This window comes from Mus caroli, unplaced genomic scaffold, assembly GCF_978045245.1.
Source record: "Mus caroli unplaced genomic scaffold, Mus_caroli_1 scaffold_9, whole genome shotgun sequence".
In the NCBI taxonomy this organism is placed as follows: domain Eukaryota; kingdom Metazoa; phylum Chordata; class Mammalia; order Rodentia; family Muridae; genus Mus; species Mus caroli.
In genome coordinates, this window is record NW_028227264.1 from 40,039,160 (window position 1) to 40,066,659 (window position 27,500).

A 27,500-nucleotide genomic window follows, 5' to 3' on the forward strand; every position below is an offset into this window, starting at 1 on the left:
TCACCAGGCAAAAGGACAATCATGGACAGGGGCTGCACTTGGTTTTTATTCTAATTCAGGAGGCGACTGTGTCTTTTCGCCATGGGCTGGGGGTCTGTTACAACTGTCTAGTCTGAGCAAAACCAGTGCCCAGGAAGTGAAGGAGGGAGGGGTGAGGGACTCTAATCCAAGAGTGTAGCAGGGCTGTGGAAACAGAGGTTTTACTGGGCATGTGCATGGTGGAGTAATTAAAACATTCATACAAAAGTTTTGTAAGGTGGAAGAGGCAAAAATAGTTGACTCTTGTTTTCCTATCATAATTGATGGGAAAAACTCATATTCAGTGTTTCTTATCCTACCATGATGGTCTGCACACTCAAGTGTGCAACAGGTGCCTTTGTGGGTTTTTGTCACAACAAGAAAAGTACCTGAGGCGGGCAGTCTGTCCTGGGAAGTGGGGTGCTACAGTGACTTGACTCACCTGACTACATAGATTCTTAGTGTCTGGAACTAGTTTATGGGAAGAACGTGAAAGAGTTTGGAGCTGTGAATCCTACAATCAGAGCTTAGTGGCCATTTTGGGGAGGTTCAGAAGGCAAGAAAGGGAGAAAACAGATAAATACAGTGGTGTCCCAGTTCGTGGAATTCCAAAGAGGAACAGGACTAGATAACAGGAAGTGAGTTAGAGATGGTCGCATGACAGTCTGGTGATGACGCTGGACTCACACTGCACATATCCTGAGGGCTGCCATTAAATTCAATAGTAAAGGCCAGGGCTGAAGATGGCTCAGTACTTAAGAGCTCTGGCTATTCCTGCAGGACTTAGGTTTGATTGCCAGCACCCACATCTGGTGGTTCATAACTTGAATTCCAGGAGAGCAATGCCCTCTTCTGGCCTATTTGGGAACCTACACATGTGCACTCGCACACCTGAGTGCAACCCCCCCCCCCCCACACACACACACTGAATCCTTTAAAAAGTAACATTAATTTGCTGGCGGAGGACCATTTCAAGGGAACACTGCAACTACACTGTGACTACTCACTGTGTCTACAGAGTGAGTTCCAGGACAGCCAGGGCTACACAGAGAAACCCTATCTTAGAAAACCAAAAGAGAGAGAGAGAGAGAGAGAGAGAGAGAGAGAGAGAGAGAGAGTTGTTATTGCCCACTACTTGGAGAGAGAGCACAAAGTTGGCCAGAAAAATATGAAAATGGGTAGTGTAGTCAAGATTCCATGTTGCAGCCACAGTGAATGGGGTGGACAAACATCAGCGCTGGCAAGGGAAGGTGCTATGAGGGTCAGACCAGAGCCATTCGAGGCTCCAACTTGAGAAAACGTAAGTTCATATATTTGATATAGGGAGTTTGAACTGGGGAGTCATTAAAAGGGTTCATTGCTCAAAAAGAACTGTGTTCGCACGCAGAGGTCACTGCGACTGTGCTCCACGAGGTCAGACTTGGGCTGACAGAACTGCACAGTGTCACCCACACAGACTTGGTTTCACATAAATAACAGAGGAGTCAAAGGTCATCAACACATGTTAAGGCCACGGAAACTAGGCAATGAGTGACAGGTTCTAAGTCCCCACAAGGAGGCCCTGAGAGGATACTACAGAAGCAGTCCAGATGAAGCTCACACTGCCCAGGAGATGTCAACACCCCAGGAGCTGGAGCGGCATGTCCTCAGGCTGTTGGAGCTTCCATGGGTTCTACCTCAGTCCCCGCTGCCACGTATGCAGCATGAGGCTTGCGGTTGGCCCGGCTGACTTCCGGCCTTGTTCTGCTCTGCTCTTTCCTTGCCATGACTCCACTCCACTCTTTTATAAGGGAAATGTTTGCTCTGTATCATTGTATGCTGGAAGTATATAACTAACTTCTGGATTTTACAGGCGCTCGGAAGACTGTGTCTTGAGTCTCAGAAGAGGCTTTGGAACAGTGCTTGGACTGTTAACAGATGATAGGAACTTATAGAGATGGACTTAAAGTATTTCCCATCATGAGATGAAGGTGAGACTTGGGTCCAATGCTCTGATTTAAAGCTCATCTGCATGGTTATCAAGTTGATAGATAAGGAATGCAACTGTGGTGGTCAGTCTTCATTGTCAACCTGACTGGACATGGAAACACAGTTATATGAGGATGTTGCCAGAAACATTTAAATCAGGAGGGAAGGCCCATCCTGGATGTAGGTGGTGTCACTGATTGGCTGGGGTCCTAGAGAATAAAAGGGAGAAAGAAACAGAACACTAGTCCCGTTTCTCTGCTTCCTGAAGATGATGATGCAGGGTAAGCAGCTGTCGCACAGTCCCACTGCCGCGCTGCTCCTGCCATGACAGACTCCCACACTGTGAAACTATGAGCCCAAAGAAACCCCTCCTTTGCTTACCTGCTTTGGTCAGGCATACTGTACTAGAAATGGGAAAAGTGTACAGTCAATGAGTCATGACAAAGTGTTCCTCACATCTAGGGAAAGAAATGGACATCCAACGGGAAAAAGGAATTTTTCCCCCTACAAAGGTAGGTAGCCCACCAAGGGCCTACGTTTCTTTCTCATTTCTGCCAGTTAGCCAATCGCATCAGATTGCGAGGTAAGCTCCCAGCCATGGGATGAGATGCCAGCACCACCATGGCAGGGATAAAACTCACGTGTGTTGGCTGGCCAAAGGGGCTACTTGCTAGTCCAGTTCTGGTTCTAGAATGAGAACCTTTTTTGAAAAAGGAATCACATTGCCCGATTCCATGTTCATTTTCACGTGTCCCTCTGTGCAGCACTGACCTTATTTTTTTCCTTAACTTCCAGAAGAGTCTTTCTATGAATATATCACAATTAAAAGATCAGAACTACAGAAGAAATGATATTACAAGCAGCAAGAAAGAACCAGCAACAAAGGCAAACACATCAGAATAATGTCAAACCTCTCAGTCAAAGTCCTAAAGTCAGTAAAGCACGGAGTGATATATTTTTAAGCTCAAAACATGAAAAAGTATATTTGATAGGTACAAACTCAAGTTTGTACTTGAGTTTATGTCCTTTATGTCCACTAAGCCAGCACTGTTAAAGATAGAGAAACCCAGCACACAGGCCAAAAGCAACACGAAGTCAGCCTTTTCTATGTCAGGCGGAATGTGCTGAGAAGGAAACTATGACAACAGTCCATCCATGGGGCTTAGGAGGCAGGCCAGTGGGAGACTCTGTCGTAAGAGCATGGCCTCCACTGCACTGCTCCTGCTTACTGACTGCATGGTGAGTGTTTTCATCTCCTGTATGTCCCCGACAGGACACCACAGGCCCAAAGCAACCACCAATGGAAATGCTTAAGCAGAAATAAACACTAAACACTTTATTCATTCATTCATTCACTCACTCACTCATTCATTCATTTATTTATTTGAGACATGGTTTCTCTATGTAGTTTTGAAACTCGCTCTGTAGACCACGCTAGCCTTGATCTCATACAGATTCCCCTGCCTTTGCCTCCAGAGCATCAGGATTAAAGACCTATGCTGCCACATCTGGCAACCTTTCCACCTTATCTTAGGTACCGCTTGACTCTGAGGTATAGTTTTACTTTTTAATCACTTTTGAAGAGTGCTCAGCTATAGTCTCTTTAACTATTAGATCTACATCATTTTCCTCTCCATTTTTAAAGCTCCAGTTATATATCCATATAGAGCTTTCTTTTTCAGTCTGATCTGCTGCCTTCTCCTATTTTCTGAATTTACCATAATTTTGTCCCTTTATTGGTCTGAGTGGCATGTATTCATCTCTTGAATTCTGTCTACAAACCATCTAGTAGATCTACTAGTTCTAAATTTCATTTTTAGGTTTTTTATTCTTTCTCAAATTGGCTTGATTACATTATGGTTTCTAATACGTGAGAGAAAATGTCTTCTTCCTCCTCTGCCCATCTCTTTTTCTTTGAGGTACAGTCTAATTCCTGGGCAGTGGTGGCACATGCCTTTAATCCCAGCACTTGGGAGGCAGAGGCAGGTGGATTTCTGAGTTCGAGGCCAGCCTGGTCTACAGAGTGAGTTCCAGGACAGCCAGGGCTATACAGAGAAACCCTGTCTTAGAAAAACCAAAAGAGAGAGAGAGAGATAAAGTCTAATTATGTTGTCCTGAGAGGCTCAGGCTTCTCAGCTCAGTGGTCGCCCTGTTTTAGCTGCACCCCCCCAACCCCCATTCCTGACTACTGCGGGCGCAGAGATGTCAAGTTGTCAGAGCCACACCTTACTCACACTAACTTGTAGGCATGCCTATGTGTCCTATAGATGCTGATCCATTCAGGAGTTCCATCTTCTGCCTGGTTGGTTTGGATTGAAAGTTTCTCAGTGTGTTGGAGAAAGGATTGTGAACAATCTGAGGTCCCTAAGAACACTGGGAATCCAGGACCACTGTAATTGGTTTTAGGTTTTGTTTTAGTGTCTAAGACTTTCTAGGCTGCTCCTACCTGGAATAGGGTTTGATCTGGGTTGTTTACTTTCTTACCCAACTTGACAAAGCCTGATACTTCCCAGGCTTTTTGCTCCAAGTTGGCCTTAAGCTGACTTCCTGAACCAGAAGGGCACTTGTCAGAAGGATTGTCTCAACTGCCCTGCAGAGTCACAAACGCCTTCAGAAGGGACACGCCACAGCATCAGGTGGAACTTCTGGGACTTAAATCTGTAGAGTCTGCACTGGTGGCTGTGCACTGTCTATCTGCTTTCCCCTCCCTCCCTCCCCTCTCCACTGCTTTCTCCTCCCTCCCTCTCCTCTCCTCCCTCCCTCCCCTCTCCTCCACCTCCTGCTTCTTTCTTATCTGCTTTGCAGATTATCTGCTAAGTTTTTCTTGTTTTCATTGTAAAAATTTTGGCCTAAACAGCAGAGTCTACCATTGCTGTAGGTGACAATCTCCTAGACATACACTTGTATCTTACTATGGTTGTAACATGACATTTCCCCCATATTATATTCGTCAAAAGCATATTACATTATATTAGCAGTCCTCAGAGAAAAATATGCTTACCTGTTGTTCTAGGATCATAGTCTTTTCTCGTTCTACATTGAGAACCATTCTTTTTGTATATTCCAATTGCTTCTCTAGAAGGATACAACGAGACTGGGCCGAGCTTAATTGTATGCTTATATCTAAGCAAAGACAAAAATAATGAGCTAATTAGTTGATTATTACAGAGATCAGAGAGTCATTATGTAAACTCAACCCAATGCTAAAAGTGACTTTGTGTGTGCATGGTGTGTGTTGTTATACACAGGGTGCAAATGTGTGTGTCTGTGCACCCATGTGTGCACATATACAAGCCAGAGGAAGATGTGAAGTGCCTTCCTCTATTGCTCTCAGCCTTACCCCCTTGAGCCAAGTCTCTTACAGAACAGGAAGATCACTGAATCAGCTGGCCAGCAAACAACTACCATCTGCCTATCTTTGTCATCAACCCTTGAAGCTGGAGGTCTAGGTACTCACAGCCATGCTGAGATTCTTAGGTGGGTGCTAGAGGCTCTAATGCAGGTCCTTGTTCTTGTACAGCCATCACTGTTACTCACTGACTTTAAACACACTTTGGTGAATATCTCATTAATTATATATGACTCCATTGACAACATCTTCCCCTAAAAAGACATAAGGCATACTTCTAAAAGGGGAAAGGGGAGGGAGAGAGAGAGAGAGAGAGAGAGAGAGAGAGAGAGAGAGAGAGAGAGAGAGAGAGAGAGAGAGGAAGAATATGAATGGGGGGGGGTCCGAGAACAACTGATGGGAGTCCATTTTCTCTTTCTACCATTTAGGTCTCAGGAAACTCAGATCATCAGGCTTAGTAACAAGTGCTTTTACCCTGAGACATGTGTGTGTGTGTGTGTGTGTGTGTGAGTGTGTGTGTGTGTGTGTGTGTGTGTGTGTGTGTGTGTGTGAAACAGTGTCTCTTGTTATATATCCCTGGTTAGCCTGGACCTTGCTATGTAGCTAAGCTAGTTAGGAACTCACAGACATCCACCCACCTCTGCCTCCCAAGTACTGGCCTAAAGGCGTGCGCCACCATGCCTGGCTGTCTTTTGTCCTCCTAAGCACTGACTGTTCAGTCCATTCTATACGGGTGAGTAACCAACTGTTAGTCCTTTCACTTTAATCAGTTTGGCTTTTGTTCAGCTGTCTCAGTTTTTGATTCTTATCCTTCATTCTATTTGCTATGCTGTATTTACGTATGTGAATGCTTTAGAAGGAAAACAAAAAGCGTTTTAGGGAAAAATTATACAAAGAACTCACACTCTAAATTTCTTATCTAATGTTCTTTTCATAAGTCCCATAGAGGTTTCTACCCTATGTACTTATCTCCTCTAATTAATTCTGGGCTCCTTAAGTTGAAACAATTATTTTCCACTCATTTTTATGTTGTTTAATTACTACCGTTGCTTTACTGTTAATCAAATATATATGCATTTTAATGATATTTATAGGCTAAGCTGGTGTTTACTATTTATTCTAAAAATATTCTAACTTCCAAATACAGCTTGCCTAAGGACTTCTTTTAATGACTGATTTAAATGATAAATATTTACGAACTCGGGCTGGGATGCAGTTAATAGAGTGCTCCAGTCCCCTGCATTGCACAAACCGCGTGTGGTGGTGACACCTGCAATCGCTACATGCACATGGAGTACATGTCCCGTCAATGTATTTACGAGCTAGGATAATAGATATAATGCAAGTAAGTTCAAAGTTACATTACTTCCCACAGACAGCAAAATGCCTAGGACCAAGGCCTCACGGTGTCTATGACAGAAGAGCAGAGGCAGTTGAGTCAGCTCCGCTGGGCTTACTGTTCAGACTGTAAACTCTGGCGACCCCACATGCCCGAGAACCACGGTCCTTTCACCTTTCTTTTGTTTAATCAGCTCCTGGTGTGCGAGGTTCCTCTCGTTGGTCTCCTCCTCCAGGGCCTTCTTATACTGCGCTGCTTCTCTGGACAGAAGGTTCAGGTTGTCTTCAGCCTGTGTCCTCTCCAGCTCGAGACGACGAATCTTTTCCTGGAGAGTTTTTAATGCTGAAACAAGTGCTAGCGAAAAGAAATGTGCTCGATGTTTTAAGTGAAACTCTTTGAAAACAGCTACCATAGTAACCTGGGTAAGAGTAAACCAGGAGCAGGGCATGTTTGCTTACCAGTAACCAGTAAATATGCTGTATTGCTTAATTATATAGCTAACTATACACATATTCACATAAATATATGCATATGTTATGTATGATAAATGAAATGATAAAATAAATATATTTACATATAATATAAATAATAAAATAAGAATGATGGTACAAAGGTATACATTTCCTACGGTGTACCTTATAAAAACAATAATCTACTACTAGAACACGTGATTTCTAAGACTGAGCCACAAGTAACTTATCAGGATGATTATTATTTCCAGATGCACGGCCTTCAACTAATGAGTATGGTAACTGAGGTCTAAAGTTGTCCTCACTTCCTGCCCTCACGTTCTCACCATTTTTGTTCCTTGTCCCAGCAGTAATACTAAAGATCAGGACCCGTGAGGCGGGACAGCTTTTCCATGGATCAGACAAGTGCTGGGCTAGCACACCTGGGCTAGAAGTCTACAAGGAGCATGTTTGCTACTGTGATTTTTACTTAGCTATATTGGTGTCTTCATGATGCAGATAAATTTAGAGTTAGCAGTTTTTCAAATGTGATTTTACATTTTCTATTCAGTTGTGATTTTAAATGATAAAACTAGATCTGAGTGGAATATAAATTATTTAGTTAGTAGTACATATAGTTAGGACAATGTGTGCTGGGACTTTGTTTGCTCTCTATCTGACACCAGTAGCTGGCCCACTGCTTTGGATTACTTTCTTATGGTTTGTAAACTCAACAGAATTCATTTATTTACTAATGTCATGGAGCTGGCCAGTTTCTGTCAACTTGACATAGTCCGAGTCATCTGGGAAGAGGGAATTTAGAATGAGAAGAAGCCCTCTACCAGGCTGGCCTGTGGTGCATTTTCTGGATTTATAATTGATGTGGGAGGGCCCAGCTCGCTGTGGGCAGCTCTGTTCCTGAACTGGTCATCCTGGTGCTACAAGAAAGCAGGCTGAGCAGGCATGAGGAGTAAGCAAGTGAGCTGCATGCCTCCGGCCCTGAGTCTGCCCGGGCTGCCCTCAGTGGTGAGTGGAAACAAATCCTTTCCTAACCACTTAGTTTTATAATCACAGCAATAGAAGTCCTAAGACAGCAACCATTATTACAGATTTTCTTTTGAAGGGTGATCATCAGATCTTACAAAGTAATTTGTAAAGTATAAAATATCTCTGGAGTCCTATTTTCTAACTCAATTTTGAGGTTGTCTTAGGTTTATGTTTAAAACATTGCAATAGTCATTTTCTATAGTTACTTGGCTATGAAGGCTTTCTAAGGGATTTTCAAGGACAATTTTGAATATGTGTGAATTCTGACTGCTGCCTGATTATGATATGACTCCATTGGCATTCTGATTATCTAGGTCAGAAGGATTCCAACTCTAGATTTCTATTCTCTCTTTTACTGATATATTTATTTACCTTTTTTATTTGTATGTGTACTTCGAGTGTGTGTGGGTGTGCATGTGCCATGGTGCACGCGCTCACACGCACACAGAGGTCTGAGGACAACACACCAGCACCAGTTCCCCACCATGTGGCTGCTTAATGCATCCTTAGCCACTGAGCCATCTCTCTATTGGTAGTCCCTTGGATTTTTATTTTATTTCCAAATTGACAAGAACTTAATAGAAAAAGAACTCGATTTTAAGTCGAGAGCGACCCTGAGAGGTAAGAAGAGCAGAAAGTGCTCCTCAGTGAAAGTGCCATCCTCTGAAGCCACCAAGACCAACATCACAGTCATGTGACTGAGATAAGAAACGGAGACTCATTGCAGCCTGGTCTGCATGCCTCCCCAGGTCAGCTAACTCCAAAGAGTGCAGTGTCATGGGGCACAGAGAGCTCTGGGCACGAAGGATGCGCAAAGCCTGGAGTATGGCGGCCCAGACAGCGGGCTCTCTCGTGTACAGCCTGTGTGGTGGCACCTGCCTGGACAGGGAGGAAGGAGTGTGTCTGAGGCTATAGAGTGAGACCCTGAAGGAAAAGAAGAACCTGGACAAAAACTGTACTTTATCACTTTACCTATAGTAGTAAAACTTTATTCTTTGTTTGTTTGTTTGAGGCAGGATTTCTCTATTTCGCCCTGGCTGCCTCAAACTTGCTGTGTAGACCAGGCTGCCTCAAACTCATAAAGATCTACCTGCCTCTGCGTCTCGAGTGCTGGGGTGAAAGGCATGTGCCACCACCCCCTGGCCTTTAATTTTTACCCCTAAAAGAGTAGTTTTCTGCTTTCAAAGACACTTTTATTATAATTGTATAATATTTATTAGCTTGTTGCACTAATCTGTAGCTTATAGCTGAAGAAACAACTATTTTTAGGACTGGTGAGTGACATATGTAAGCTCCCAGGGAACAGCAGGAGCCTCGTGATTAACAGTTGTGTGACTACTCAATACACAATCACAGCACTTTCTATAAAACTACAGGAAGGGTACTTCCATGCCATGCACCGCTCCTGACTTTCTGTAAAGTTTTATATTAACAACATTACCTTGGTTGTTTGGACTATTAAACATTTTAGGAGGGGTCCCAGGGTGGCAATTCTGAAATGCTTCATTCTGTGTGAACGATGGAAGATACATTCTTTCTGGAGGGTTAAGATAGCTCCCAACCATACTCTGTGATAATTCAGAATCCATTGTCTGTGGGAAACGAGAAAGACAGGGTGTGGTGTTATTGATCCCATCTGAAGGACAGATACATCACACACTCATGGACACAGCACATAGCTGTTAGCAATACACTACCCAGATGTACATTTACAAACTTAACTATTACTACAACGTCAACTGGTTAAACTCAGCAATAATAAAGCAGCTATTTGTTGTGTAAGCAAGTAAGCAAGTGATGAGCAAGTGACATAAATACCCGTTTTCCCAGGGGTTCCTAAGTTACATATACCCTAACCACAAAAATATGAGTCTAGGATTTTAAGTATATACTCAGAGACCATGCAGATTTTCACCAGAGCCATTAACTCTAGTCTCTCATAGTACTACTGGACATGACAGATGGGTTTCCAAGAAAAGTTTACATATGTCAAACTCCTGAATCTAATCCTTGATAAAACACACTTCCACTTAATGAACCTCTATTCTACTCATCTGCTTTGAACCACTTAATGCTAGCTGGTGTTATTAATTCACAGATACACTGGATGAAATTAGGTAATATTTGTTAACAAGTAACACCCACTGGCACAATTCTAAGCCAGAAAGCTTTTTATAAAGGCAACTGAAGAATGCCATTATAAAGATACTATTTTTTTTTTAATTTCTGCATTACATTATTTTCTGTGACTTCAGGTCTTTCCTGGTTAAAGAGGCAAGATCTGGCTTCTCTCCATGATTGTATTCCTAAGAAGGGCAAAGGAGATGCTTCTAGAATTTTCTACTGTAGCTTCTAGAATTTTCTACTGCAGTTATCGCCATGACAACCTCATTTGCCTAAGTGAGGCAGGTTGGCAAACACCCAGGCTCTGCTCTGACTGTAACTGGCTACCACCTACTGAGCATGTCTCCATCCGCTTGGCTATGGCTGTGCAGAGATTGTCTCTCCTGTGTGTGCAGGCTAATTCCCTCAACGCAAGATACCAAGTTAGTCATGGCTGGCTCATCACCCTGGCTCGCTATGAAGTGGAGTCTACTAGAGTCCCCAGAGTATGTAAGTTCTGAAGAGTGATATGTATCTTTAGACAGAAGGAGGCAGGTGAGACTCTCCTCAAAACACTGGAGTCATTCAGTGTAATGCTCCCTTCTAAGTTCCTGGTTTGCCCTCCATTAATGGGCTAGAAAAAAAATTATCTCAGTTTCTACACAATTTGGAAAATGAAGACTCCTCTGACCCAAGTAAAATATATTTCACAAATCAGATTTTGGCACAAAATAAAAGATTAGGAGCGGTGGCACAGTTTTGGAAGGCAGAGACAGGCAGAATTTGAGGCCAGCCTGGCCTACAGAATGAGTTCCAGGACATCTAGGGTTAGACAGAGAAACCCTGTCAAATAAAAAAAAAAAAAGTTCAGGGGAAACCTGAGTTTGATCCCTAGCACCACAGAAACCAGGGCCATGCTATATCTTTGGAATCCCAACACTAGGAAGGGTGATACCGGAGAATAAAGAGTTCAAGGTCGCACTCTGCTACCTGGGGAGTTCAGGGCCAACTTGGGCCATAGGAAATCTTGTCTCCAACAACAAGCAACAAAACACATCGGCATAGGTTTATTGTTATAAAAATCATGATGACTCAGAAGACTGTCAATAGTGAGACTTGCTTGTAATTCATGTCAAGTAGATACAAACAGCAACAAACTATCTGTAGAATGAAGATAACGCTCTGTGAGATGGCTGGGGGCGGGGGGGGGGGGCGTGATACTTGCTGTGTAAACCTGAATTTAATCCTTAGGCACATGGAGAGAAAAACCATCCATAAAGGTATCCTCCAGCATCTACACATACTCCCCCCACCCTCTCCCAATAAATAACTTCTTTAAAAGGGGACATGAGAAAAGCCAGGTACTATGGTTTGGATCATAAATTCCCAAAAAGGCCCATAAGCTAAGGGCTGGCTTCCTTTAGGAGGAAGACTCTAGTACAAGGAAGGTACTGTTTTAGGGCCCACTTCCAAGCTGCCTGTCCTCTTTCTGTTTTCAGCTGTTACTAACAGGCCTCCTCTGCAATGTGACTTCTATGCAATGCTATCTTTCAAAAACCCTACAGGGATAGCTAGCCAACCACACAGAAACCGTGAGCCATGATACCCCGTTCCACCAACCCCCCATCCCCAATCCTTAGTCGTCTCACTGCGTAGCAATGACTGGCCTAAAACTGCTATGTAGGTCAGGTTAATTACGGGCAAGCACCATCACGCCCAGCCATCTTTCCTGATAAACTGATGATCTCAGTATTTTGTCAGCACAACACAACAGGCTCTGGTTGACAAGTTCCCACTGCAGTGTGGGTTCTTGCTTACAACCTGCTCCTGAGCTGTAATCAAGCACACATACCTAGCAGCTGCTTGTTTACAGAAACAGCTGAGCAGTCCTAGGAGGAACTCTCTGGTGGAGGACAAACAACTACAAAGTCTCACCTAAAAGCCAAAGCCCTACTTGGTTAGGGAAAGGTGTGGCTCTGAACTGCATACAGTCAGGTCATTCTAACCCTCTCTAGTCCATGGGACCTGAGGAAAGAGGAAGAGTGAGGGAAGAGAAGCAAGGCGAGGGAGGGAGAGTGGGAAGATGCACCTATAAGCGACATATTCACAAGTATCTCTATGAGAAGTTTCTGAAAACAATGGAAAAGCATTTTGTATGGCAAAGGGCCGAGCTACCTAGCGTCACTAAAAGGACCTTAGACACCGGGGAGATGGCCCAGCCATTAAAATACTGTTCCTGAAGAGGTTAAGAGTTCTGTTTCCAGCACCCACAATGGGCACCCCATAAACAACTACCTGTAACTCCTGCTCCAGAGGGATCCAACACCTCTGGCCCCTCACATACCTGCACTCATTTCCATATACCCACACATAAATGTATTTAAATAATATTAAACAAGGGAACAACAACACACAATAGACTCCAGCCGTGAAAGGCACCAAGGGAACCTAGTGAATTTTGTAGATATATGCAAGTAGGGGCAACATGGGTCTCATTTGTATTAAGACTAGGGAAACCATTATGTCTAGAACCATTTGTGACAACTTGTGAGCATATAAGGAAATTATTCAGCACCCCTGGCTTCTATAAAGTTAATGTAGCTTGCTGGGCACGGTGGCTCACACCTGTAATCCTAGCACTTGGGAGGCAGAGGCAGGAGGATCAGCAGCTTAAGGGCATCCTCAACTAGCAAGTTAAGGCTAGAGGTGAATTGGGCATGCACATGCTCTCTCTCTCTCTCTCTCTCTCTCTCTCTCTCTCTCTCTCTCTCTCTGTTTCTCTTTCTCCCCTCCCATTCCCCTGCCCCCCAAACTCTGGTATATGTATTTCTGTCTCTCTACATACACACACTTTGGAAAAGTAAACTTCTAAAATTACAAGTAGCCCAATCCATATGGCGCCACTTGTATTTACATTCTTTTAGAGTTTGTTTTTATGCTATGGACAGGAGAGCTTTTCCTGCATGTATACACGTGGGTATTCATGCAGTGCCATCAGAGGCCAGATGGTGTGCGATCCCCTACAACCAGAATCCAAATGGTGGGTGCTGGGATCTGCACCCAGGTGGTCCACGAGAGCACTAGCAAGCAGGCTTAACCACTGAGCCAAGACTTTAGCCCCTCTGTTTACACCCTTTAGGTACATAAACATGTACAGTAAAACCAAGAAAACCAGAAATATTAAGGCATAATCCAAAGACCTAAAAGAGTCAAAAAATGTTTTTCAATATCTCTTTTATTCATATGTATGTATGTATGTATGTATATGTATCTGTGGGTGCCTTCAGAGACCAGAAGGAGGCATGGCACCTGTAGAGATAGACACACAGATGCTGTGTGCGGCCTGATGTGGGTGCTAGGAACCAAGCTTAGTTCTTCTGTAATAGCAGTGTGACTTTTAAGTCAGGGCGGGCTATGCATCAAGACCCTACCACAAAAAGAAAACAAAAGAGTCATCAACAGATTTCTTCTTAGTATCTTAGAATTTGACTTTATAAGACACAAATTGTGCTTATAGGGCTATAGAGATGGCTCAGCAGTTCAGAGCACTGACTGCTTTTTCAGAGACCTGGGTTCAGGTCCTGGAATCCACGTGACAGGGAACTGTAACCACAGCTCAGGGCTCTGACTCCCTCGTCTGGCCTCTGAGGATACCAGGTACACACATGGTGTACATACACATAAAAGTAAAATTGTATACAATACATAGAGCTAAAGGAGCACTGTAGTACACTGGTACACACCTTTACTGTATTGGTGTTCATGGATTTTAAACTTTACATAAATGGACTGATACATTTTTCACTTAAACAAGTTGGCATTTATGGCATTTGCTTCCATTGTCGCCTTGTCTGCTCTGGGGACTCTATCAGGCTCCTCTCGCTCCAACATAAGGCAAGTACCTGAAGGACAGCTGGGGGGGAAGTACCCTCCAGAACCCGGGGGGACCTGTGAAATCTTTCCTGACACTTCACTCCTCTCCGAAATTCACATTTCCTGCTTGCTTGCTTCCCTCCCTCCCTTCTGTGGTGGCTGGTCCCAAGAATACTCTGAGCACTGCACCTCCATGACGGGGCCGGCTTCCCGTCACTCCAAGCCCAGCCACCGTGCCTTCTCACCATTCCTTGCTGCATCTACATTCCTCCTTCATAAAGTCTGCATCTTAAAGTCCAGATTAGTTAGCATTAGGGCAAATTTTATTAATTTTTGCATCATAATATCTCTCTTACATTCTTTTAAAAGTTAATTGTGCAGGAGCTGGAGAGATGGCTCAGCTTTTAAGAGCACTTGCTGTACTGCAAAGGATCTGAGTTCTGTTCCCAGCACTTAAACATCAGATGGCTCCCAACCTCCTGGAACTCTAAATCCATGGGATCAGATATGTTCTTCTGGCCTCTATGGCCTCCACCTACATTCCTGTACATACATCCATCCATACAAATGGAAAACCACTTAAGTCTTGAGAGATTTTAAGAAGAAAAGGTGACATTGCTGTCTAGTTCTGCGTTGGGAGCACTGTGATGCTCTCTCTCTCTTCCACCTTCCCAGCATGGCTGGCCGGCTGTCTCTCTGGGGACTATTGTAGTTTTGCAGTAACTGTCATGGTGTGTTTAGGTGTGACTCTCTTTTTCCATAGCCCTATTTGGGATTTATTTGTCTTCTAAAACCTTCCTACATCAGTGTGAGAAATGTCCCAGCTGTCACTGATTTTGACTATTGCTTCTCTGTGGGATGGTAAAACCATGACAAGAAGCTTGGTAAGGTAGAGTGGGTCTGAGACCCAGAGACCTGGTGGACATATACCTGAGATTTAGGCAACTCCACAGCTCCCTGCCGGATTCCAGGCCTGGAACACAAGTCGCCACAGAAGGAAGCTTGATCTGTGGTCATGTAGGCACAGAACAGAGTTCTCCATGCTAATCAAGTACCTAGAGGCCCTGAGGGTTTAGCCAATAAGCTTCCCTTTCCAGACATTATACCTCCCAGCAAAAGGTATTTAATCTCGGGTCCACCCGAGAAGTTGGCATGGTACGGTATGTATCCATTTTCACAGTGGACTGTCTCTTTCATCAAGATCTGCCGTGGGGAGCCATGGAGAAGGCATTTGACTACCACGCTTAATTCTCCTGTAGAAGGCTTCTCTGCGCTTCCAGCCACAACCACCACAAAGCTAAGGACAATCACTGCTGAGTGAAGCCAGAGCTCCCCACCCCAGACTAGATGCTGTCCTCAGCCCCCAGCCCCTGACTCTGCTCCCAACTCCTCGAGACTCAGTGACACCCAGGTGCCCATGAGTTTGGGAGCCCCCAGTCCCGGCCCCATTGAGGCCCTGTGGACCCCCAACACTTTGTTCCCAGTTTCTCTGTGCGGTTCTCCAGCAGCAACCGGGGGCCCAGAAGCCAGCTTCAGCCTTCTCATACCTCAGCCTGCACTGCCACTCCCAGAGTGGCGTCTCTGCTTCCTTGAAGCCCAGCACCTCCCTCAGCGTCAGACAGGACGGTTTTTCTCTAATCACACTGGACATGACTTCCACTTTCTCAGAGGTTCCTGAGTTTGAGTCTCAGTCACTCACTCTCCAGCAATTCAAGAATGCTCTGTAACTTTTAGGAGATAATCACTGGGAGCAGGCTTTGAGGGTAGCACCTAGCCACACTTCCTGTTCTACTTCCTGTGTGCAGATGAAATGTTATCTCTTCGCTTCCTAACTGCTGGGTGGGCCTCAAGCTCCAGCCGCCTTGCCTCCCGACCTTGGTGGGCTGGCTCTGTTCTCTGGAATGGTAAACAGAAGCAAAGCCTTCATTCTAGAAGTAGCTTGCTAGCAGCATATTCTAACCCAGTAACAGAAAAGTCTCTCGACAAACTTACTTTTCTTTGATAGGATCTTGATGGGGTCTTTTGCATGGTCCTATAATGAAGTCACATCAGTTGCTAATAATATGCAGGAAAAATTATACAGAAAAATTAAATAAGACTGTTCAGAGGGTTATCATCACCTGTGAGAAGCATCAGCACTTGCAGCTGATGGAAAGTCCTGAGAAGCACACAACCGCACCCGAGCTGCCCAGGGATGCAGAGCAGAGGCATTACAAAGGCCTCAAATGGCAGTCATTCAGCTTTTAAAAGGGAGGAGGTGAGTGGCAATTGTCAGTGTCATAAAGGACAGTTATGCGTCCAGAAGAACCAAGAGCAGCCCCTCAAGAGGGCCCAAGTATATATACTTCTCACCCTAACACTAGTCTAAAACAAAGCATGAAGAGTAGGAGTATGCTGTAGCCTGGGCAACAAAGGAACCCACTGTCTAAAACAAAGAAAAGACAACAGATAGCAACATTTACTAACGTAAAAATCTCAAAGGCATCAGGTTCTGGTGTGTGCTCCAATAATGGCCCTGGGGTACTGTGTTAAGTGAGACAATGCAGACACAAGAGGCAGCACCTTATTGGTGCATTTGTATGAGGCATCTAACACACAGTTCAACCCAAAGAACAAAGCTCAATGGTGGCCCCAGAAAGGAGTGAGACATGTCTACTTTCAGTTCTTTTCCAAAAGAAATGTCAAAGAACATCAAAAAAATTAGTAAGCTAAAAAAAAGAAATATCAAATATGAGTCTGCTCCATCAAATACAATAAAACTTGCATTTAAGACAAAGAACTAAAATCCTTATCTCCAAGGTGGTGGTGGATCTTTATTCCCAAAACTGGAGAGGCAGAGGCAGGAGGATGTCTGAGTTCAAGACCAGCCTGATCTATATAGAATGAGTTTCAGGTCAGCCAGGGCTACACACAGGAAAACACTGTACTGAAAAACCAAAATTAGTGAATAAATGAATGAATGAATAAATCTTTATGTCTCCCACCTTGTAAGACTTTGTACAGATGTTTCATCCCTGGCCCCCACTGCTACATTCTAGGAATCTGAAGGCCTGGAACCATCCTTCATTTCTCACACCAGTCTTTTTGGACTAACTAGTAGAATAAGAACATGATGTCAGGTCCTAGCCAATGGGAAAAGCTCAGCTACCACCCTTAGACTAAAAGCCAAATGCATTTTCTGCCTTGGCATGTGTTGGCTCTTCTGGAACACACCATCCTCTAGACCAGAAGCCAACTTTGCCTGGTCCAGACACCTCAGCTGGAAAGGCAGTCTCTTTCTCTGTGACCTGAACTCATTTCTAACAAGCATACAGCAACTAAGAAGTAACTTGCTCAAGGTCATTTAGCTACTAGATGGCAACGCAGGCAGCCTACATGTGAGAGAAGACAGATGCTCAGTGGTTAAGAGTGCTTGCTGCTCTTGTAGAGGATCCAGGTTCAGTCCCAGCACCCACCTAACATGGCTGATAACCATCCATAACTCTAGTTCCTGAGGACTGCCATCCTCTTCTGACCCCCAAGAGTACCAGATACACATACATGACACACTGATATGCATGCCAGCAAAACACTTATACACATATGATAAAAATAAACTCTTCTCCCCTGTCTTAGTTAGGGGTTTACTGCTGTGAACAGACACCATGACCAAGGCAACTCTTATAAGGACAACATTAAATTGAGGCTGACTTACAGGTTCAATCCATTATAATCAAGGTGAGAACATGGCAGTGTCCAGGCAGGCATGGTGCAGGAGGAGCTGAGAGTTCTACATCTTCATCTGAAGGCTAGTAGTAGACTGTCTTCCAAGCAGCTAGGATGAGGGTCTCATTGCCCACACCTACAGTGACACACCTAATCCAACAAGGCCACACCTCCTAATAGTGACACTCCCTGGGCCAAGCTTATACAAACCATCACACCACCCAAAAGTGATTGTGTTTAGCTGATCTATGTTGGCTGTTTAGATGATTCAAAGATGGCTAAGAGTAAATAAGCATTTGAAAGGCATCAGTGTATAAAATGAGTATCCATTTACATACTATTTGTGTGGCCCATCTCTAATGCTTGCTAGGTCCAACCTAGGTCTATAGAAATAGAAACATGGTTTTAATTAACTCCTTGATTGAATATTATGAAAATTTAAGTTGAAGATCATCAAAGAGGAATCAAGAAAGAAATGCCTCAAAAGACCTGAGGTTTATCAAGTGTCTGTCATGAGTATGAACAGTTTCTGAAATGGATGGTAAGGGTCTAAGCAAGTGTTTGATGGTCAAACTTAAGCCTCTGCTCTATTATAATGTACTATTCTTTTGTGCACCCCAAGAACTGAATATCCCAAGCATATAAAAGCTGGAAGAACATAAAGACGAAAGATACAACAAAGAATAAATGAAAAATAAACCTATCAGTCAGAAATTGACAGTGTGTGGGTGAGATGGCTCAGTGGGTAGAAGCTCCCGCCAAGGGAATGGGGTTTTCTCCATAGAACCCACATAAGGTGGGAGGAGAGCCGATGTCACAAAGCTACCTTCTACCTCCACATTCATGCTGTGGCATAAGCAACCCCCATCACACACACACATAATTATGCTGTGGATGGCTCTGTGCTACTTGCTGTCCTGGGAGAGGCTCTCAGGAATGAGCAATGAGTCATGTGCTCAGGTGGCTTCTTGTGAACCAATCCCCTAATGAATAAAGGAGCCAATCACTGGGCGAGTAGGAGGGGCTTCCAGGTTGGATGGAGGAAGAGAGGAAGGATAGAGAGTTTGGGCCTTTTGGAATGTGGACAGCATATGGGTAAGATGTAGCTGCTAGAGTTTCCTGGTATCATGGCAGATCCGCAAAGATTTGCCACCATAGGAGTCATATTTGAATAAGGCTTACAAGATTAGGTTTTAATTGTTGCACCCAGAGACTGAGTTACCATTATTTCTGAACTGAGTTTGTGTAGTACTTTCCTTCACATGGTGGCTCGTCTGGGTTCAAGAGAGAAAGATACAGCAGCAAAGCGTGGGTTTGCCAGATGTGTACCACAAGGGGATTTGAAGCATGAGGTTGGTGTGGTAGTGATCCACCAGTGGAAACCTAGTGAGCTGGGTGGAGATGTTTTGGGAATTCCAGGCCAGAGAGTCTCCACGAGATAAAACGGGTCAGCCATCAGTGCTTGGCCAGTCAAGCCATCAGGGCAGAGGCACAAGCCCGTTCATCTTTTTAAATCTTTCCCACAATATAATAATACTAGACATTTTAAACATTTTTTCAAAACAAAGGAAAATAATATAAAAGAAGCTTGAAAATGTCTATCTAGTCACTATATCACAAAGAGATTTTTGTATAAAAATTGATAGTTTGGGGCTGGAGAGGTGGGTTAATGGTTAGATTGCTTCCCAGGCAAGCATGAGGACTGGAGACTGAATAGCAGAACCCACACAAAGCAGGTGCTTCATGCCTGTGATGCCAGCACTACACAGTGGGACAGGAGGCAGACAGTCCCTGTAGGCTTGCAGGCCAGCTAGTCTGGAGCCCTCAGAGAGATGCTATCTCAAGGTAAAAAGCCTGATAGCCAGGGACAAGTTGACACAGACCAGATGTGGCATGTGTTCCCCTCACCCATAAAAAACAAAACCCCACATACACATACATGCACATACACATGCACACATATAGAGACTAAAAAGGAAAGGGTTAATCCTCTAACAAAGCTTGCAATCTGAATTCATACTGTCAGCAAGGCCAAAAGCAGAACCACAAAATAAATTTAAAAACCTTTCAGGCAGGAATTTAATTTTAAATGCTCCCAAGGGGTGAGGGTGCATCTCAGTTCTCAGTATGCTCTTTTTTTTTTTTTTTTTTTTTTTGGTTTTTCGAGACAGGGTTTCTCTGTATAGCTCTGGCTGTCCTGGAACTCACTTTGTAGACCAGGCTGGCCTCGAACTCAGAAATCCACCTGCCTCTGCCTCCCGAGTGCTGGGATTAAAGGTGTGCGCCACCACGCCCGGCCCAGTATGCTCTTAGTAGAATACATTCTTAGCATGTGGAAGGTCCTTGTTTAGTCTCTAGTTTCTCTTCTCTTCCAAAGAAGGTATCGAGTTTGTGGCAAAAGTAACTGGAAGATGCAAGCACAGACCCTTTCTAAAGCCATCTGCCTTTTATCTGAGCCAATTAGAAACTGTCTCTCCACTTAAGACACTTTTAAAACACCAAAGTATCAGCCTGAATATCAGCCTGAATGCCCAGAACCATTTCTTCTTAAGTGTGGGCCATGTTTTTGGGCTCTCATTTTTACACAGTTTGATTTGTTTTTATAAGTATAAAAACAGACTATTAGAAAGTACAAACATTCTTTTCTTTCTCATCACATTTATCCATTTTTAAAAAGGTGTGTGTGTGAGCTAACTCATGGGTGCTGAAGGGGCCAGAAGAAGGGTTGAACCCCCTGGAGATGGACCTATAGGAGATAACCGAGGCTGTAAGCACCTGGGTGCTGTCAACGGGACCCAGATCCTTGGAAGAGCATCAAGTGCTCTTGGCTGCTGAGCCACCACTCCAGCCCCACACTAGCTATTCTCATAAGCCCTCTAAGCACAAAAAGTCCCATCTACTTATTAAAAACAACAAACACCGGTACCCCAGAGTCCACAAGCATGCTTACACTCTTTGGAACTTGACTGCAAAGTTCTGCACACTGCACAGGTCCTGGTGACGGTCCAGACGCACCAGGATGAAGAGTAAGCTTTGTGCTTGCCAAGGACCATGATTTACAGTCCTGATGTGATAAACTGTACTCCTAGAACTCACGGCCACTAAGTTAATAGTCCCATTGTATTCAGAGTATCCTGGCTCTCAAAAAAAAAAAAAAAAAAAGGTTAATCTTTTCTCAATGATACCACACTTTTTTTTTTTTTGAAGTGCAGTCCTGGTTCAAACAGATTTGCCATTTTTCCCAAGGAGTGCAAAACCACTAAACAAATTACCTATGTTCCACACATGTATGGAAAATGTGTAAAGCCAAAAAATCCACTGTACAGCAAGCACATGACCCAAACAGTCCCCACTAACTCTGTCAATGGCAATAAGCAGCAGCTGAGAACTGACTGCCTCAGGGAGTCTGAGGCTGGCCGGATGCGAGTCTTTTCTGATGGAGCAGGTATACAAACAACCAGGCTCATCCCTGCTTGCAGGGCACAGGGGCCCTCAGTCCTTCCACACCATTCCAAGTACAGCAGTTCCTATAATTTGAGCTGACTTGTATCCCTCCCTCCCTCTGGAAGGCTGTGTCCTACCTAGGAGGAAATGTCCATGGATGTAGACATGTGAGACATAGGATGTAAAGCAGCCTTTCCCACAGCCTTACCTCTGGCTCATTTCCATTCCTGTAGACATAAAGGAGCATGGGCTCCATACAGCACTGCTCTTTCAGTCATGTTACAATACTGTTTCCATGTGGAGCTAAGGAACTTCTATTGTTTTTAAAGTGAGTCTTATTATTATCTTTATTTTATGTGCATGAGGTTTTGTCTACACACATCCCATAAGTACCTCGTGCCATAGGTCATAGGTCTCTTGCAACTAGAGTTGCATATGGTTTGAGCCACTGTGTAGTGCTGGGAGTCAAGCCTAGGTCCTCTGTAGAACAGCCAGTGCTCTCAAGTGCTCACTCATCTTTCCAGCTCCAGCGTCCACTTTCAATGTCAATGTCCACCTACTGAGTAAGTGTTAGGATAAAATCTTTCTGTACAATTATAATACTAAATTAAAAGTGTCCTTTAAAATGCTCATAGTCAGAGAAGGGGTTAGAAGGATGATTAACACTAAGGATGTCTGAAAAAGCCATGCGGAAACCAATTGTTCGATAAGCTTCCTAAAGACAAGCACACAGATTGGGACAAAGGAAGGGAGAGAGGAGAAAGGAGAGGGGGGCGGAGGGAAGGGGAGGGAAGAGGAGAGGAGAAGAGAGAAGAGGTGGGGTGGGAAGCGGAGGGGAGGGGAGGAGGAAAGGAAAGACTCATAAAATAGTTTGTTGAGTCCTCCCACATGGGTTTATGTCATCCCAGAAACCATAGGTTGCTAAGTAAAAAGCACAGTGCCGGGGGGGGGGGGGGGGGCGGGTACCTCCCCCTACACTGCTGGTCAGAGGGGTCCCAGAGATCCCCAAAACAATCCAAGTTCTTGTCATTGCTCTCGTTGCTCATTCCTTTCTGGTTGGATTTAAGGCCCACTCCCCCAGAGGGCCCGAGTGTTTGGTTCAGGCTGGGGGGCTCACAGGACCTAGAAGTGAACCTAAAGAAACACAGTGGCAAACTGTCTTCTCAGTCTACCTCTAGGTCAGTGCAGCTCGCAGACCCACCAGAGGGGGAAGTTTCCTTGTGCAGTGGTTGATGGCTAACAAAGCAGCTGATGACAAGTGCAGAGAATGGGTGACTGCCTGCACAACACTTCTTTAAAGGGACATCTGTATCACAGCCCTGCCCTGAGTGAGGCTCAGGAACCAGTGCAGAAAGGGCAGCAGAGTGATTGTCTACACACCAGGACTGCGGCCCTCAGGAACCCACAGCAGCTGTGGATGCCTGCATAAGACATGCAGAGAACAAGGTAGGCTTGTCAGCATGGAGTGAGAAAGGGTTGATGAGCCCTCGCCCTTAAGTGAGCAGCTATGGGCAGGTGCTGGCTTGTGTTGATGGGGGAGCAGTTTTCTGTAAAGGTGTGGCTTCCAGTATATCAGCTGCACTCCAGTGGATGGTCCCACAGCCAGGAGTAGAGGAGCCAAGTGTAGTTGATGGATTATTAAGGGGGAATAAACAAACAAACAAACAAACAAAGTTGGGGGTGTGGGTGGTGTAGGACAAATACAGAGGTCAGAGTGGACCTGAGAGGATTGGAGGGATACAATCAAAATGCATTGTATGAAATTCTCAAAGAACTCATAAAATGGTTAATGTGTTTAAAATGCTCCATAATAATAGTATAAGAAACTCCTTCAAACTTGTTAAAAAAGAAAATATCTATAGTAATAAAAAATCTCACACAAAAGGCACAAATTAGAAGGTATTTCTGGACTGATTATGAACTACGCCCAGCCTTCTCATTTCTAAAGGTAACTGCCACCAACAGCTCTTTAAAAAAGAAAAAGATAATTATATATCAAAGCATTTTTCTTTTGCTGACTTTCCTGTCAATCAGCGGGTACTGAAGGAAAAGGCTCTTTGGATCCCAGAAGCATGCACATCTTTCTCTTTTTCTAAAGCTTGTTTGAACTTCTTTATTGGGGTGGATGTGAACACATACCTAATAGACATCCTTTTTGATTTGCGTCACTGATTCAGTCCTTACCATTCATTATAGGTAGACGTGTGTATGTTTGTGGTGTGATATATGTATGTAGTATACACAGGTGTGTGTGCACATGCAGGTATACACATATGTGGAAGCCAGAGAAAGATGTCAGGTGTTCCTCTATCATTCCATCCTAGTCTGTTGAGACAGGGACTCTCATGGACTCTGGAACTAGCCTGATCAGCAGCAAGCCTGAGTTACCCTCCTATCCCTGACCACACAACACTTAGTTATAGGTACACATGCGGCCCACATGGCTCTAATGCAGTAAGCAGGTGCTTGCTTGTGTTACTGCTATTGTGGGATTTAGTTATATACCAATTCTTTTCTTAGGCATCTCTACGGGTCTGAGTAGGGCTGAATCTGCAGTTTTGTTAAGGAATATAATGAATGGGAAAGGCTCTGGTTCAAATCTTCTGATCAGGATTCCTTCCTGTTTCTGATAGTTAAGTGCTATCTAATCTTAGCTAAGTCATTTCTTCCCTCTTAATTCTGAACATTACCAAGCACTACTTAGGAGAAGTTGCCATGATACAAACTGTAGCATTCAGTTTCCTTAGAACTGAGCTCTGACAAATACAACCTCCAACCCCTGGGTGGGGTAGGGGGACAGTGGTGCGTACACCTTTAGTCGAAGAGCACTATGGAGGCAGAGACAGATTTCTGAGTTCAAGGCCAGCCTGGTCTACAGGACAGCCAGAGCTAACCTGTCTCAAAACAAAATAAACAACTACTATCTCCAGCATAAGCTCTCCTTCCTTCCCTGTAATGACTCAGCCTCCTGTATTTGTCCAGTCTTCCTAACTCTTCTTAACAGTTGTCATGTTTTCATATCCTGGAAAAAGCAAGGTAACAGCTTTGAGAGGCTCATGCCTGTAATTACAGGTGGCAGAGGAAGAGGAGCATAAGTTTAGGGGAAGACTGGGCAATGCAGTCAGACCTTGCCCCTAAAATGAAAGCAAAATTATATAAAAATTGCATTCTCTACAGTTTTAGCAATGCTATCTTTACATTGACTTTTACTCTCATAGTACATTTTTGTGATTCCATTCTTATTAAAGAATATATAGCCTGTATTATTTAGTAAGCGGGTAGCATAGCAGTTTAGGAGCAAGACTCCTTGAAGACGAATCCCATGGCATCCTAATAAAGTTTCTTAGATATTCCCTCTACTTGTAAAATAAGAATTAAATTACCTATTTCAAGGAAGTACATGTATTGGATCAACATAAGGTAGTTTGATACTTAAAGAACAAATGCTGCAAAACATTTTAGTTATTATAGGTAGTGAACATCTGTAATCTGAATTGGTCCCAAATCTGGAAGCTTTAAGTATGATGTTTATGGTCAAATTGTTTTATGATTAGGGATGCTCAACTGGTAAAGTCTATACATTCATTACAAAACCTAAATGTGTGTTCCCAAGCACTTCAGGTAAAAATTTCAGAGCCTGGGTTGGGGAGGGGGGTAGCTCACTTAAAATGCCTTAAGGACTTGATTTTGGATCCTCAGCACCCATACAAAAAGTTGATTAAATGTGTACATAACTCTACAGTATGATTGCATGTGTGCACCCATAGCCTAACACAGTGGGAAACAGATACTAAGACTCCTCAGAGCTCAATGGCAGGCCAGTCTAGACAATCACTGAGCTAGTGAGACAGAGATTCGGAAAATGTCTGATTTGACCTGGTGGCCTCCATACACACATACACACGTACACACACACACAGACACACACTCTCACTCAACCTACAATATTATCCAAAAATTTTTTATACCCAAAACTTTTAATAAGTTCACAGGTGTTCCTAATGATACTGAGAGACCACAAAATATAAAACATACCTTTATATTCCCAAAACTCATGCTAGCCACCCCTATGGAGAGCTTTTGGGCCTGCTTCTAGGAACTTGGCAAGAATTTGACATTGGGCCAGAATAAGGAGGTAAGCTCAGGTTTAGGCAGGAATTTGACTTTGGGCTAGGGCAGGGAAGTAGGCTCAGAAAGTCTTTACATTTGGGCCAGTACAAAGCTCAAGGTAGACACAATTCAGCCAAGGAATGCGTGACAGTCCTTTTATCTCGGACAACCTGAATAGGCTCCTAAAAATCAGAGATCACAGGACTTTGTTTACATATTGCCTGGTTTGTTCCTTGACTATTTGTGCTTATTGCTTTGTTTGTTCCTTAACCTAGAACTGACCTAATTATTTACATGTACTTAGAATGGTATAAAAGCAGGCTGGAGAAAAATAAATCCGCTTCAGCCTCAGCACTGGCTGGAGTCACATCATAGTGATGTCTAATTGTCTTTTTCTTTTCAATCCTCACTCCCTCCCTGGAGAACAAGCTGATTGGCTTGGTCACACCCCTACTCCCTTTTTGTTTCAAGACCAGTCTTACCCTGTAGCCTGGCTTCTTGGAACTTCCTCTGTAGACCAGACTGGCTGGCTTGGCATTCCCCTGCCTCTGCCTCTTGAGTACTGGCACTATAGGTGTTTGCCACCATGAGCAGCTATGCTCACTACTTTTAACATTGTATCAAACCTATACTGTGTCTCCAAAGGGTCATTTTAAGGTGGTACAGGAGACAACTTGTAATGAAGCACAATGCTCAGTTCCCATGTTTAACTTCCCTATGGTCAATCTCGCCACTACCAACAAACCCAAGCCTTATGCCTAATGCCTTTGCCTTCTCCTTTCAGCACGAGGACTGAACCCAGGGTCAAGTGCTTGTTAGGTAAGTGCTCTGCCACTGAGCTAAACCTCCAGCCCCTAGGCCCATGCATTCTTAAGCAATAGTATCACTTTTGGAAATGTCCTAATTTATTTGGTTTATTTGTTGTTTCTGCACAGATACCACTTTTTAAATTCTATTTCTATTTCTATATGCATCGGTGTTTCACTTGCATGTATGTCTGTGTGAGGGTGTCAGGTTCCCTAGAACAGGAGTTACAGACAGGTGTGAGCTGCCATGTGGGTGCTGGGAATTGAACCTAGGTCCTCTGGAAAAGCATCCAGTGTTCTTAATAACTGAGCCATCTCTTCACCCCTCAGATATCACTTTTTAAAAAGTTAAGAAAAAAATCAAGAACCACTTCAATTTTTCCAGCTTTTAACAATAAATTCACATCTACCTAAACGTCCTAAACTTCTATTCAGAATGTAGCATGTAATATTCCTTCTAGAACCTGCTTTTCTTCCTATATTATTTCTTGTTAACAATTGTTTTAATGTCTATTGGTGTTTTGCCTCCATGTATGTTTGTGTGCCACATACATACCTGGTACCCATGGAAGCAAGAAGAGAGCTTTGGGTCCCCTAGGACTGGAGTTAAGATGGTTGTGAGCTGCCATGTGGATGCTGGGAATTGAACTCGAGCCAGTGCTGCCAATCTCTGAGTGAAGGAAGTCTCTAGCTCTGTCCCCTTCCGTTCCTATATTAACCTTGCTGACCAACATCAATATCCTACCTTCAACCCTCATAGACCTCTAAGGATTTCAACACTTACCACATTTCTCAAACCACTTATCCCATCACACACAAGCTATACTATCCTAGACCTGTATCACCTGTGGCCTCTGGAAGGATTCTCCTGCTGATCCTGTCTTAGAATCCTTATTGTACCTCTAGAGTACAATAAGATCAAAACCCAGGAGTATCGTTTCAAAGTTCAAAACTCTGTAGTGACTCCCCAGGGCTTCAGAACAAAGATAAAGTGGCTTTTCAGGGCCACACAGGCCCTCAGTGACCACTGGTTCCTTCATTTCCCCACCCCCAATACTGCTCTCTCTTCCTAGAACACTGGCCTTGTGAGCACATGCCTGTAATCCCAGCGCTCTCGAAGTAGGAGGAAGGAGGGAGGATCAGAGCTCAAGGCCATTGTTCTTGGCTACTTCAAGGCCATCCTGAGTTATAAAAGTGCCCGCCAAGAACAGAATGAACAAGGAGAAAGGGGGAAGAGAGTATGGGGATGCAGAGGAAGCCCAGTCACCAATCTTCATTAATCTGTACGC

At 43.9% G+C, this 27,500-nt stretch overlaps 1 protein-coding gene across 9 annotated transcripts in view; it reads right to left on the reverse strand.

Moving 5' to 3' along the window:
- The window catches only part of Cep57l1 (centrosomal protein 57 like 1), a 68,332-nt gene that overhangs the window by 17,498 nt on the left and 23,334 nt on the right, over positions 1 to 27,500 (reverse strand). For 3 of the 9 annotated variants that reach the window (XM_021174106.3, XM_021174105.3, XM_029482850.2), the window contains exons 2-4: positions 9,612 to 9,762; positions 6,849 to 7,028; positions 4,988 to 5,109 (exon numbers count right to left, since the gene is read on the reverse strand). In XM_021174106.3, the coding sequence (XP_021029765.1) occupies positions 4,988 to 5,109; positions 6,849 to 7,028; positions 9,612 to 9,762 (453 nt within the window). Of the gene's footprint in view, positions 1 to 4,987; positions 5,110 to 5,443; positions 5,546 to 6,848; positions 7,029 to 9,611; positions 9,763 to 10,405; positions 10,454 to 15,693; positions 15,884 to 16,138; positions 16,157 to 16,266; positions 16,363 to 17,840; positions 17,972 to 27,500 lie in introns of those variants that run through there. The other 6 variants (XM_085842797.1, XM_021174108.3, XM_021174107.3 and 3 more) reach the window with 6 other exon arrangements.